At 42.1% G+C, this 13,149-nt stretch overlaps 2 protein-coding genes across 2 annotated transcripts; one reads left to right on the top strand and one right to left on the bottom strand. All coding sequences in view use genetic code 11, as the record gives it.

Moving 5' to 3' along the window:
• Positions 1-4,513: 4,513 nt before the first annotated feature.
• EGR_05860 (Tetratricopeptide repeat protein 25) lies at positions 4,514-9,304 on the bottom strand (the record flags this gene model as incomplete). The annotated part of the gene is made up of 5 exons (XM_024495109.1): positions 4,514-4,720; positions 6,897-6,961; positions 6,997-7,150; positions 7,224-7,355; positions 9,173-9,304. The coding sequence occupies 5 exons, from the start codon at positions 9,302-9,304 to the stop codon at positions 4,514-4,516; spliced, it is 690 nt and encodes a 229-aa protein (XP_024350455.1).
• A 983-nt stretch (positions 9,305-10,287) lies between these two features.
• Positions 10,288-13,081, top strand: EGR_05861 (Pleiotropic regulator; the record flags this gene model as incomplete). Its single annotated transcript, XM_024495110.1, has 9 exons — positions 10,288-10,334; positions 10,370-10,464; positions 10,500-10,560; positions 10,596-10,806; positions 10,843-11,115; positions 11,189-11,379; positions 12,333-12,472; positions 12,758-12,951; positions 13,022-13,081. 9 exons carry the CDS (start codon positions 10,288-10,290, stop codon positions 13,079-13,081), a joined length of 1,272 nt encoding a protein of 423 aa, XP_024350456.1.
• Positions 13,082-13,149: the final 68 nt, after the last annotated feature.

The following is a 13,149-nucleotide window of genomic DNA, read 5'->3' on the forward strand; positions in this document are numbered from 1 at the left end:
ACATGTCATATACACTTAAGAAATATTTCCATGATTTATGCTTGTAATTCGCTCTCTCTCTCTCTTAAATGCCGACTTTTATTACAAGAGTGCACTTGAAATTAATGAGGGGACTGGCAGGTCACACTGACGGGGAAGGGACGATAAGAAGTGATAGTGCTAAAAGGAATAATCTCTTTTAAAATTCACAATAATTTATAACAATTACACTGTCAACATCAGCTAGATGTAGTAAACTATTCAATTGTTCAGATTTTAGTGTTTTTAATTTAAGCGGGATTATACAATTTTTAAGGTCACTTTGTGATCGCCTAAAGTTAAGAAGTTTAAAAAACTTTGAGGGAAATTTCTTATTGTTAAGGTGGAAAGAATGCTACTGACCACAGATGATAAAAGAACAGTCAGCCAAGTTAGATGTTAGGACTACGGATCAGGCGTTAAGTTGAGGATCAAGTAAAATTTGAATTCTGGCTCTCAGCTTGACTTCTAGAGGCAATGGGAGCCTCAACTCAATAGAATTTGAATCCCAAATCAACAGGAATTCATCCATTTGCCACTTTGTTAACTTTGGCGATGGTAGGCAAATGAAGATTCTCAAATGTCAGGATCAGTCATTGGATCATATGATATAGTCTTGGCTATCTAAAACAAACTAATTGCCTTCCACGCCGTTTAACAAGGATGCCATTGATAACGGTAAATCGGAATTCCCGCCAAGGATTACGAATGTTTCTTTTCTCATGTGGAAGAAATAAACCTGAGTCCTTTCGTCTCGGTGCCCCTGAGCCTAAGGGAATCCAGGCAAAATAGGAGGAAACTGGCGACATCCAAAAACCCTCATTTATATAACAGACTTTCAAACTTGTTCTTAAATCAAAATTTCTTTGCATTTTTAGTCTTTTGCTATAGGTTTAGGGCTCAAGAGGTATTTTGCTTAAGGAAAGCAATGCCTTCAAAAGCACCGTAATCTGTAACTCACCAGACCATAAATAAATTTGGAGCCGACATCTTGGGGAAGACCACCTTAAGGAATACTGCAAAACATCACTCAGAAATTCATTCGTAAAGATTGAAACTGCTTATATTTCCTATTCTCACTACACCCTTTAGTGAATAAAGCCTTTTTGCTAATCAAGTGGGTAAATTGAAATGCATTCCTAGCCTTTTCACGTCATTATATTTGTCATATTTAGTCATAGTTAATGTTCCCACTCCCAGGGACTCAGAGGAACACCGAGTACCGCAGATAAAGTGTTTTATTGTTCCATGCATAGCAAAAACTTGCGAAAGTTGAGCTATCACGTATATGTGACGCTGAAAGCGAAAGTGTTGATTCACACCACTCTAAATCCAACTTAAGTCCACTAACTCATAGCAGCCTTATCACCTCTTGTCGTATAAATGCATAACTCAATTTCATCCAACTGAATTGTAAAAAGGATTAGAGCTCCCAATAAAAAAGGGGATAAAGGAAATCTCCAGAGCAGAGAGAGGCGAGTGAAAATCTTATTTACGCATCGCTGCTCTGCTTTACGACATAATTGCACCAAAAGGGGGAGGATGAGGGGGTGAAACTTTCAGTTTTCTCCTGATTCTTATAGCTCCTGTATCGAATAGTTTTCCTTAGTCTGGTAATGTCTTTTTACCTTCAAAAAGCAATTTACTGCCCTGTGTTGGACTAGCATTTTGGCGAATTCACCGATGACAGGTAACTAAAAGCTTGCAATCGGGAAATCTTTTTGTTTTCATTGAAAACAAAGAATGAATAAACAATAGAGTAAGTGAGCTGATGGTTACCCAAGGGAGAATAGGGGAAGAGAGGGGGGGAGCGAGGGGGAGAGGAGCCAACTGCTGCGTAGTAATGAGATTAACCCCTAAGGATTACTCCAATGTACTCGCCTGCCATACTTATTTCCTCAGATACAGTAGATGTGCAGGTCAAAGGTGTTTGCTAGAAAAGGTGGCTATAATAACTCGCAAATACCTTATCATGCTCAGAGATACGCCTTTTTTATGGTAAGGTTAATTAAAAAGCACTAAAATAGACCTCTGAATCAGCTGCTTAAGTGTCATGCCGGTACCTCTTTATGGGCACCCTTGCTCGTTAAAAGGATACGAAAGTCCAGCTTTAAACTGAAAGGAGGCATTCCTCTCCCTCACGAGGCGTCAGCAACCTATCTTGTCGCGCTCCACGTCAAAGCAGTAAATCAAGGTCTTCCCCACTTTCGAAGGTTTCGCAGTCACAACGGCAAAACAGAGTAAGAAAGTCTCCTAAATTCCACCACTTCTAGAGGAATTATGCCATGATTACCGGAAGACTTAGAGATTCGTGGTATATAGACCATACTCAAGATGACCCTGCCTGACAATAGCATTGCGATGCTGCTCTTCACCCAAGCAGTTTAAGGTTAAGCTAAAATCCAGCCTGGGGTAGTGAGTGGGATAAAACCTAGTTTGTCTTATAAAGAATCCAATTAACTCCATGGTAAGTATTCCCCTCCGACTCGCATTAACGCGTGGTTCCGTACGATAGACTACGTCTTGGTTAGAAGGAAGTCGTTTAGTCAACATATGGAGGAATAAATCTCGTCTGCCGGTTAGTCGGCCAGTCGGTTAGTGACAAGCTCAAGCGCTTACAGCAAGCAGATTACACACAAACACACACACGCAAGCATTCTTCCCGTCAGTGTTCCGGTCGGTATTAATATTTAACAAGACAGGGAGGGGTGGAGGAGGATGAGACAGAGAATGTCTTTGATGGCAAAACGAAGTGTGACAAGTCAGCTAGGCTAGAAGCATGATAAAACACCGCCATATGGTTTCTGCGGTCGTATTACTCGATGTCGGCTATTCCACCACCCTCCAACCTCCTCTTCCTCCCCATCCCCCCTGTCTAAACGTAGTCATGCTTTAATTCCAAAAACTATTCCATTCCTCCTTGGCCCGTTGGTGGGGTGGTCTAGCTATCTTTCAAAAGACGATTTAAACAAGACTCACAAATATTTATCAAGTTTTTACCAGAAACGTTAACTTACCTAGGTGAGGCATTTCCATGTGCTTCAGAAACTCGGCGCGTTTACCTAAGATGAAACAAAGAAAGTTAACCACTTTTTGTCCAACACTTCGATGGTTCCTTAACGAAGGGGATTGCTTTCTGAAATGTCTGTATATCCTGACCAGCTACTATTAGAAGAGTGTAACCACCGATTGAGAGGGATGTACACTGGGGGATAATTTATCATGGTGTTGCAATGCAAGGGAAAATAAGTCACTGTCGCCACCACGACCGCTCTGACAACCTCCGTATTTTTTTGTGGTACATCTAACAAGTACAACTGCGGTACATGACTTCAACCAGAACAATGTGTTTTCTGTCACCATCGCATTCTAATGGTGGCAGTGACCACTTTGAAGCACGAGGCATCTCCATTTTGCGTGTGAGGGTGAACTGGAACACGTCACTCATCGCCCGTCAGCTGTTCTGGCTGCGCGGCCTTTGAAGATATAACTCGGCTCGAGGCTGCTTCATTGCACAGACGATCAACTCACCCTAAGTGCGAGGCTCGGTCATTTTCCCCTCACATTCTCTCCCTCTCCCCTTCTTGTCCTCTCTTCTTATAACGGCGGCCGGTGTTTACGTGAAGGGACGAGGGTATAGTACACGGGGAAACTATGCCATTACTCATATCACGAGGCTTCCCAGAAATGTCCTTTTTCCAACAAAATTTTGCACGATTCTCAAGGCTTATGACTAAGGGTTTTCTTTTGGCTACCACCTTCTTTTCCAAAGATTTTTTTCAAGGGAAGACAGGAATCAAGGGGCAGCATTTGACTTCTCCCAAGGAGGGAGCATGAGACATCGATTCTTTTGAATGGACGGTAAACGAAGCCTACATATAGAGCCCCCCATAGGGGTGTGACATATTTTTCTCCCGAATAGCAATAAAATTGTACCTCCCGTGCATTCCTACATTAGTGACTCGAAACTCAGGGGTGAGAGACTAATGTTTCCGTGCTCCAAATAATTTTTAATTTACACCGATAGCATCATTAATGTCTGAGTCACCGCTTGTAATGGTTGTTTGCGTTTTCAATGAGAGAAGATTAACTTTTACGGCAACACTCTCGGTAGATCCTCCCTACCATGCCTCTTGCCACTTGCTTACTTCTGTTGCTGCTGGTAATGTTGGCGTGTGTAGACAATGTGTGATCTCCAGGTCCTGGGGAATTTAACTTTTTGGCCTCTACTGAAGCATAAAGATTTAGCGTTCCATTGTATTCTAATCGAGTCAGATGTAGTAAATTAACGGTGCCCCAAAAACGGGTTTATTGAATGAGCTATTTGGTACCAAACACAGTACTGAATCTCAAAGTAACTATGATACGGTGATAATCGTGTAAAATTCAGGCGGAATCCAGCAGTAAACATGCTGAATGGGAGAAATAGCCCTTTGGAATCACCATGTGTAGCCAAAACGCCAAACAGTAAATAAACAACGTCCAAAATCTAGTATCATGCGGAAGAGAGTTGCCTACCTTCAACACGATACATCTCATGAATGTAGAGATACTCGGAGTACTTTTTGCCGAAGACTTTGCGTAGTGTCTCCGCAGGCATCATCTCTGGCCACTTCTCAGTCGACTTCTTGTCAGCCGTGTCCTTCTCACCAACTGTCGCCTTCCTGGCGTCAAGTGTGAAGCTGTTGGAAGTATTTTTGGGCTGTGAAGAAACGGTGTTATTAGTTATGGTTTCTTTATTACAAGATACACCGTACTTTTTCGGATGCTTCACAAATTAATGGAGCAAGACCCGATCAGGGGGTATTACTACGGGTTTTAAAAAAATGATGAACAAAATAAGTAAATACATCATTGGTCAGCAGTACTTTCATCCTTTTCCTCTAGAGTAAAAGATTTTCGATTTTTTAAATTCGTCAATGTTTGGAGCACACTAGTTTACCGATTAAAATGTGGAATTTTGTGGTCCAACAAACAGCAAAAGTTGTTGCATTGGGGATATAGATCTACTTAAGCTTTTAAAAGTAGTATTTGCGGCAACCCTTTCAGTAAGAGGTCTTTTAGAAGTCCGATCTGGTAATTGGTAGTAGCAGTATTTAAATGTCGTATAATTTAAAAGGAATGTGTAATATTGTGAACGAAACAGTAAGGCGGAGTTTCTCTTAGCAAACGACTAAAAGACGAGATTCCAAGGCGATTTATTCCTACAGTTCGCATTCAGTTGTAGAAATTTTGCAATTAGTAGGTTGGATACTTCGCCATGCAATACTTTGGCTGTTTGTTTAATTCTTCGTTTTTGTTTCTCAGCAGTTAAGGCTCCACCTTTGTACTTCCGCTGAGCGGCAGGACCTCCCGACCATGTTAGCAGGTCCGCCTTCCCCTCTCTACGCCGCCAGCTTCTTGCGTCCTTAACGAGACTCGGGACGCTAAATTGGCGGCAGCCGAAGGCAAATCCGATTATAAAGGACAACTGCCTTGATTTCTATTAGTAATTGCTGAACCTTAACATGCAACGGATAGGAGAATCTGTAACGACCCCTAAGGCATGGGTTGAAAATAATGTTTACCATGGACAGTTACCCCAGTCCCGCTTTCTGCAGGAATGCTAACAATAGCTGAAGCAAGAGACACTAGTCATGACAGTGAACCGTCTGCGAAGTTCGTTACGAAGCTGTCTACAGTATCGCAGTGAAGATGTCAATTAGGCGAATACGTGATGTCTCATGCATCTCTCTACCAGTCGGATTGAACCCAAACAAATATATGGCTGTGCAGCACTAAAGTTGCAAGAAGAAACAGTCGCAAGGCCTCATCATCATAAAAGTATTTTAAGCCTCGTTCCCTATTAGATGACTCTGCTTTTAGGCCAGTGTTCTAACAACTAGAGATGGATACGTGCGATGTCAAGAGCACTCCCCGTCACCTCCTTACAGTTGTCATACAAGATACAACTCCAGATCCAGTGACGTTGCATTCAGATATCGTCTCGGCGGTAAACAAATCCGATGACTGGGGCGGTTAGTTCGTGAGCGTTTTCTTTACAGCACCGACTACGTTGCGATGGCCAACACGGGAGGTTAATTAATCGCAGCACCAAGTACTTAAGTGCCAGCTACAGTGCTTCCACTGGGCATCATGGCCTCTGGAGCATGCTAGTGACTCCCCGACCCCAGTCCTTTTGTACGTCGACAATATGTATTTTGCCCAAGTATTATGACGTCTTTCGTCTTCAGGCGAGACTCTGAGCACTACAGTTACACCCTGAATGGGACTTTTTAGACCGCTTCTCTATATCTACCATCAATCAGCCACGCGGCTATGGTCGATTTTCATTACATTACCCTTTTAGGTTCAATTTTGAACCCGGATTTCCTCCTGTCCTGTTTTACTTTATTGTGCTATTAAAAGGCAGCTACATTCTTGCGTTAAACAGTTGCCTCCCTCTATGTTCGAAAATGAATAGTTTTTGTATGAAATAAGTCTAAATATAAAAAAGGGAAGCTTTTCTTGCTGTCAACCAATCAATGAAACATTTCTGCCAAATTTACGCCTCAATTTTTGCAGTTTTCGATAAAAAAAATGAAAAAGCGGAATAGTCTTTGTTCTTTAATAGTGCCTCCTTGAGGAATGAGAGCATAGGACTTATGCTGGCTTTATTATCCCTTTATATATCTGATCCAGGTAATTGCTCATTATATCAAAGAATTAAGATTTCTTAATGCATCCACTTATCCTCCAGACCATTACTGATTATCACATATTAGATCACTCGCCACTTTCATCGCCAAATGCTACACTCCATAAAATAAACTACGTGATTAAAAAAGGCGATATAGCAGAACTGGGCCAAATATCTAGAAGTTCACAAGTTAACTCACTGGGAAGGCGTAGCTATAGTAGTCAGTGAGATCCATCTCTGGCCAGAGTTTTGGATCAACGTCATCTAGAACGGAGGCTGTGGGGTCACTATTACCCTACTTCCACAATTGTTTTTAATTGCTTGTTCGCATTTGTGAACACCAGAAGTGAAAGCCTCAATGGAGGATCTCATCCTCTTGCCGTTGATAAAATACTTCAGGGCCATTTCGAAGTCACCTTTTCTGTAGTAGCCCTCTGCAATTAGGAGAATCGCCTGAGGGGAAATATGAACATGAATCGCCCACCTAATCTGTTGTTCCCCCTGAAAGGTGTTGTTTGAAACTCACGTGGGGATTGCGTTTGGTTATCTCATGTGCAGCCTTGGCTAACTCGATGGTCTCGTCGTTATTTGTGAGGAAGAGGTGGCAGGTGGCGCGCATTAATAAACATTCCACGTTTTTAGGTTCAATTCCTTGAGCCTGTATTGAGAAAAAAGTAGCACAGAATTCATTTGGGCACGTAGCTATATCATTTAATGAGTCCCGGGAAGGGTGAGAGAATGTTGAAGCTGTCAGGAGTCAACCTGTCGACAGATGATTGATTAGTTTGGATAGATTGACAAATTAGCTCACCCATTAATCTCACGCTTCCGTGGGAGAACGCGTCCATGACTCCGGCAAGTATAATTATCATGCCCCTAGACATGATCTCATTGTCCGAAAGGCGCAATAAAGCCTCATTTTTTGAGTAACTACGGCTAATCATATAAACTATCGGTACGGCATTAATTCCATCCATTTAAAATGTCATTTTAACTAGACTTAGCTACATTAATTTCCTCTTAAACTTAAACTTCGGTACCGAACCCGACCGAATGAATCGTCCTCACTTCGTTAAAAAAATCAACTGTACTTCAACCATTACTTTCGGTGGAAGTTGAACGTATCGGTAGTATTTTGCTTGAAAAGCGCAAAAAAGGCGTCAGCGCACTCCCCACCAGCACTGACTGACCATGGACTGCAGCCGCCTCCACCTCAATCGCTCAACCATGTAGTGAAATCTGTACCCTCGCGGACTTTGAGATGGCCTGGCCGGGTCATTTCTACATAGACCGCTTGAGTTGGGCGTGAACGAGGACGCACGCGCTAAACTATTAGCCGAGCAGTGGAATCCACGCGTGACCACCACCACCGCCACATATTACGCCTTCGCAACTTGCGTTTTTTGTAAGGGAATAGGGATAGCAGGAGGGAATGGGGTAGGGTGGGGAGGGGAGGGCGTAGACTGCTTCTCCTCGTCCTCATTCGTGAACAAAAGAGACGAGGCGACTGATAAATGCGCCCATCTGAATAAGCTAAGCTGCGAAGTCGTGAATCAGAGTGAGGGAGGGAGAGAGAGAGCATCACGCAATGTGACAGATACTGGTACACATGAGGCCAACGCAGCACGCCATCTCCTTCTGCGCTGTCATGATTGCAGCGCACTAAAATAAAGTTGTTCTGGTCTTCAGAAGTTTTAAATGAGATGAAATGTACTGTAAGCACTCATACTATTTTGAAATTTATGCTGCGGGTAAACTTAAAAGGCATTTTTGTGAAGACGCATTAAAGAACTGAATGGAAGGTATGCAATAGTCGGTCCAGATTTTACTAAAGGTGATATTCACGTAAAGTACGCTCCAGTGTTTATCCTAATGGCGTTTTTTGCATCCAAGTTGGGCGAAAGTCGAAAAGTGGTGTAATAATTCGGCGCGTTATCATACCCCTTTCAAAGGTGGCAAAAAGCACACGACAAGGGATGTTCAACTAGGTTCGGGCCGGTAAATAGCATAATTGTGAATAATTTATTTATCCCGTGTCAAATTTCCTACTTTTAAAAAGGCCGATCCTTACTGTCTCCCCTCATTTCAATAACAGAAACGTTAAAAAGCAAAGAGTGTGCTTTTTTTGCGCTTTGAATAGCTGCTCGTTCAATTATTGGAGTAGAAAAGCACCAAAAAGTCATATATTAAATGCTTGGATCATAAAGCGGCCAGAGAAAGTATCAGACCTAACATATCGTCCACAAATTCAAACAAGTGAAATATTTTTGCATGAAATATGAAAACAATTAAAAGTGGTTTCGAGTGGTCGTTAGGTGATAACGAGTAGCGCAATCCACGGCGTGGTGAATGAGCAGTGGAAATAAAGGTAGTGATAGCTGATAGTAATAGCAGGTCAACTGACTTAAAGGAAATAAATGAGTCACCCCATTTGCTTCTACTAAGTAGATAATAGTAATAAATAATACAACGCACCTTATCTAAATAAAATAGGGCACGTTTGAAGTCCTTTCTGCAAACAAGATGTCGACCAATATTAAGGTAGGCTTCAAAAGGATTGAAAATAACTTCCTCCTCAGAATCCGCTAGAGCATGTGTAGTTTCCATGTCACTACCAAGAAGTGAAAAAACGTCAAAAATTTCAGAACACCTGATCCAGTCGATAATAGCACGAGATTGCTTTCAGTAGGCCAACCTAAGTGTCTTTTATGATTCGCTGCAGTCCAATTCCCTATAATTCAACAACTTTTTACTAAATTAGAATCAGGGCTTGTAAAATTAATCCGTCACTATGGATCTAGAGAAAATTAATTTTCCACTAGCATCATAGTGCAGCGAATCAATTGCAACCATTCACGGACTTAAACACTCGTTGCTGTGTCGTGGTCGTCAATTCAAAGGTATGGCAAGCAGAGATACTTGAACAACCGATTCCCAAAACGCAAGCTTTATGGACTACATTAATTATATATTTGATAACACAATGGGTTTTCTCTAAAGCTGTTATATCCCATAGTAAGGTAAAGGAACTATGTAAATTATGTGAAGAAAGGCTAAAAGTCCATTGGGATGGCCCGAAGGCCATTACACAGAGAGAAAGTACAAACTGAAAGTCATAAAGTGCCCGTATAATTAAGCATCTTTTGGCAATGTGACTTTCCAATCACGTCTATGTTCTCCTACCTCCCTTGTGAGTGGATAATAAGTCCGCTTCAAAAAACGGCAGCAGAGAAAACAGTGGGCTGAAATTATTATGTACCCACTTTGATTATTAATAAATCTTCAGGTGCCTGTATCAGAAGCCTAAAATGCTAAATGCTAATCAAGGTTGCATTAACTTTTGTCAGTTCTCATATCTTGCATTACTATCTCAAATATTTAGTAGACGTATTTGTTTAAATTATTGATTGGCAAAGGCATGCTTTAGAGCATCAGGGCCGTCCAATCGCCGTCGGCAGGCTCGTACCATAAATTTTCGTCTCATTGTACAAAATGTTTGAGGTAGTTCACTTACTTCATAATGCTCCTAGCCTGTTCAACGCCATTCAGTCCATACCCTAGTTTTTCGGTCTCTCAAACGTACACATGACATGTTTGAGGCCGATCAAGTTCGGCTACCAGAGATTGATGAAGAAAGGTATTTACTTCAAATCCATAACTTTCTTTTTTAAGTCATAAAATAAAAGTGGCCGTAAAGCGTCGAGATCAGTATGGTTCCATCTTGAATAAGCCACTGGAACCTGTTATTTATCAAAAGCCACAGCAGAGTAGTTACTTTCTCTCCTTACATTTATTCTGTTAGGTCTTCCCGCTACGGCCACGTCAAATGAAATCATTCCCGTCGAAAAACCGGATGACTTAAGGTAGGAGCATTTGTCAGACTTTTACCCGTTATTAGTGATTTGTCACAGGCTGATACTCAATTAGTCCAAGTCGGCACCGACAAGTTACTACTGCCCAAGAAAGCTCCAACCATGCCAAAACCAACTTGGCATCCTCCATGGAAACTTTCGCGTGTTATTAGTGGCCATTCAGGTTGGGTCCGTTGCATCGCTTTTGATTCAACGAACGAATTCTTCGCTACTGGGGCTGCGGATCGGATGATTAAGGTTTATCAAACTCTGAAGGAAATAATTTTTCTGTAGATTTGGGATTTTGCTAGCGGCTACCTCAAGCTCACCCTCACAGGTCATATTAGTGCAGTTCGTGGGGTTGTTATTAGCCCTCGCCAACCCTATCTCTTTTCTTGTGGTGAAGACAAGACGGTTAAGTGTTGGGACCTTGAGCAGAACAAGGTCATTCGACACTACCACGGTCACATGTCAGCTGTCTACGATATCGACCTGCATCCTACACTCGATGTTCTAGTCACTTGCGGTAGGGACGCCACTGCCCGGGTGTGGGATATGCGAACCAAAGTAGGTTTTTCGCCTATTCCTCTTGCCTCAATTAGACATGCCTGTAGTGTTTGGACAATTTGGGCTTTCAAAGGTTAATATCCACACGCTGAGTGGCCATTCGAACACGGTTTCCTCAGTACGTTGCCAAGAGTCCGACCCACAGGTTATCACGGCTTCGCACGATGCTACCATTCGTCTGTGGGATTTGGCTGCTGGCAAGACCATGGTTTGTCTTACAAACCATAAGAAGAGTGTCCGCTCTCTTGCCATTCATCCGACTCAGTACGTCACCCTCTCATTATTTCTGCAATTGAATGGTTTGGTGGTTATGCAGATGGAGCCTATTGTAGATGTGTATCACTATGATTACCGTAGGTAAAGTTTGCAAATACTCAAATGCTGAGTAGAACGTGCTCTGCATACCGGAGCGCTCAGATATGTTACAGACCGAGCTTAGATTACCGTAATTAGCTAACATAATCTGTAAGCTTGTGTACACTTAGCTTTTGGGAAGAACCATAGTGATACCATTGTGACATCGTTATTATGAGGCCAACGATAATCTATCAATGATTTACGTTAAAAAACGTTATAGTGAGCTTCATTGCATCTGGCATGCAGCACTTGCCCTAGGCATGGACTCGTTCACTCACCTTGTCACTGCGTGATGTGATAGTGGGAAGCTCAATTGTACCAGTCAGCATATTGAGGTGACCTTTCAAAGCAAGAGAAAGCAGACTGATTGCCCACTTTTTTCATGTGTTGATTACTTTGGTGATGGAGATAAAATCCTAGTTTTCATGGCTCCATTTTCTTCATTTGTCTGCTTAAAATCTGATAAAAATGTCACTGATGTTTTACATTCTTATTCTGAAATATTTATTTCCTGTTTTGGTGGAATATGCAAAGAAAACTAATCCCTTTTCACGATTATGTACTTGTTACCTTCCTTCCTATGGCTTTCTCCGATTGCCACTACGCGCCGTCTTTTCTTGTCTGTTTTTTTGCTTCATTTAGCTATGGCACTTATTTATACCTCCGTTTTTGACAAACATACGGCTCACCCGTTATTGGTTAAACACTTACTACCCCCAGTGCACCGTTCTTGATGTTGTCAAAGTCGATAAACCCTGTCATAGTTTGTTCCTTAATCGTGACCACTTCTTCAATTCCGGCTGAATGTGCCGCTGTTGAGTTATTTTTTCTTTAGTCTGAAAACGATGTTTTTTTTTCAGAAACGCATTCATATCTGCCTCACCCGACAACATTAAGCAATGGAAGCTGCCGAACGGAACGTTCTTGCAGAACCTATCAGGCCACAAGGCCCTCGTAAATGCACTAGCCATCAACATGGACGGTGTTGTTGTTAGTGGAGGTAAGGTAATCTTGACTTAATTTTGTTTCGATACCGTAACGTGGTTGTAACTGCTTCAAGGTGGTTTTCCATCAATTCACATTATTTTTACAAAATCTGCATTAATTGCGGAGGAGTTGATAACATCGCTGCGCTAGATACATTCACTTGTCAGCCAGATGTATCTTAGAATTTCTTAAAATAAGCGCCATCGAAATTCAGACTAATTGGCACCCAAAATACCTTGCACTGCACAAAGGAAATTCACAGGACTCACACCAGTTTTGTATTTGGTGCGAATCCCAGGCGACAACGGTAGCATGTACTTCTGGGACTGGCGCTCGGGATACAACTTTCAGAAGCTGAGTTCTATCGCCCAACCGGGTAGCATAAATTCTGAGGCGGGCATTTTCGCACTGGCTTTCGATCGCAGCGGCTCCCGTCTGGTCACCGCTGAAGCCGACAAAACGATTAAAGTATACAAGGAGGACGAGACCGCTGTAGGTGCCCGCTTTTTCGCCCTGTTATCGCAATTCTGTGAAATTTTATTCTGGATTTTCGATTTTCTAGACCGAAGAAACACATCCAACGAATTGGCGCCCGGGGATTTTACGGAAGGCCAAATACTAAACATTGTACTTATCATGTATCTTTTTTGTTTAAGATATATAACAACAAAGAAACTAATGGTGTTTTTC

This window comes from Echinococcus granulosus (assembly GCF_000524195.1).
Source record: "Echinococcus granulosus chromosome Unknown EG_S00047, whole genome shotgun sequence".
NCBI classification, from domain to species: Eukaryota; Metazoa; Platyhelminthes; class Cestoda; order Cyclophyllidea; family Taeniidae; genus Echinococcus; species Echinococcus granulosus.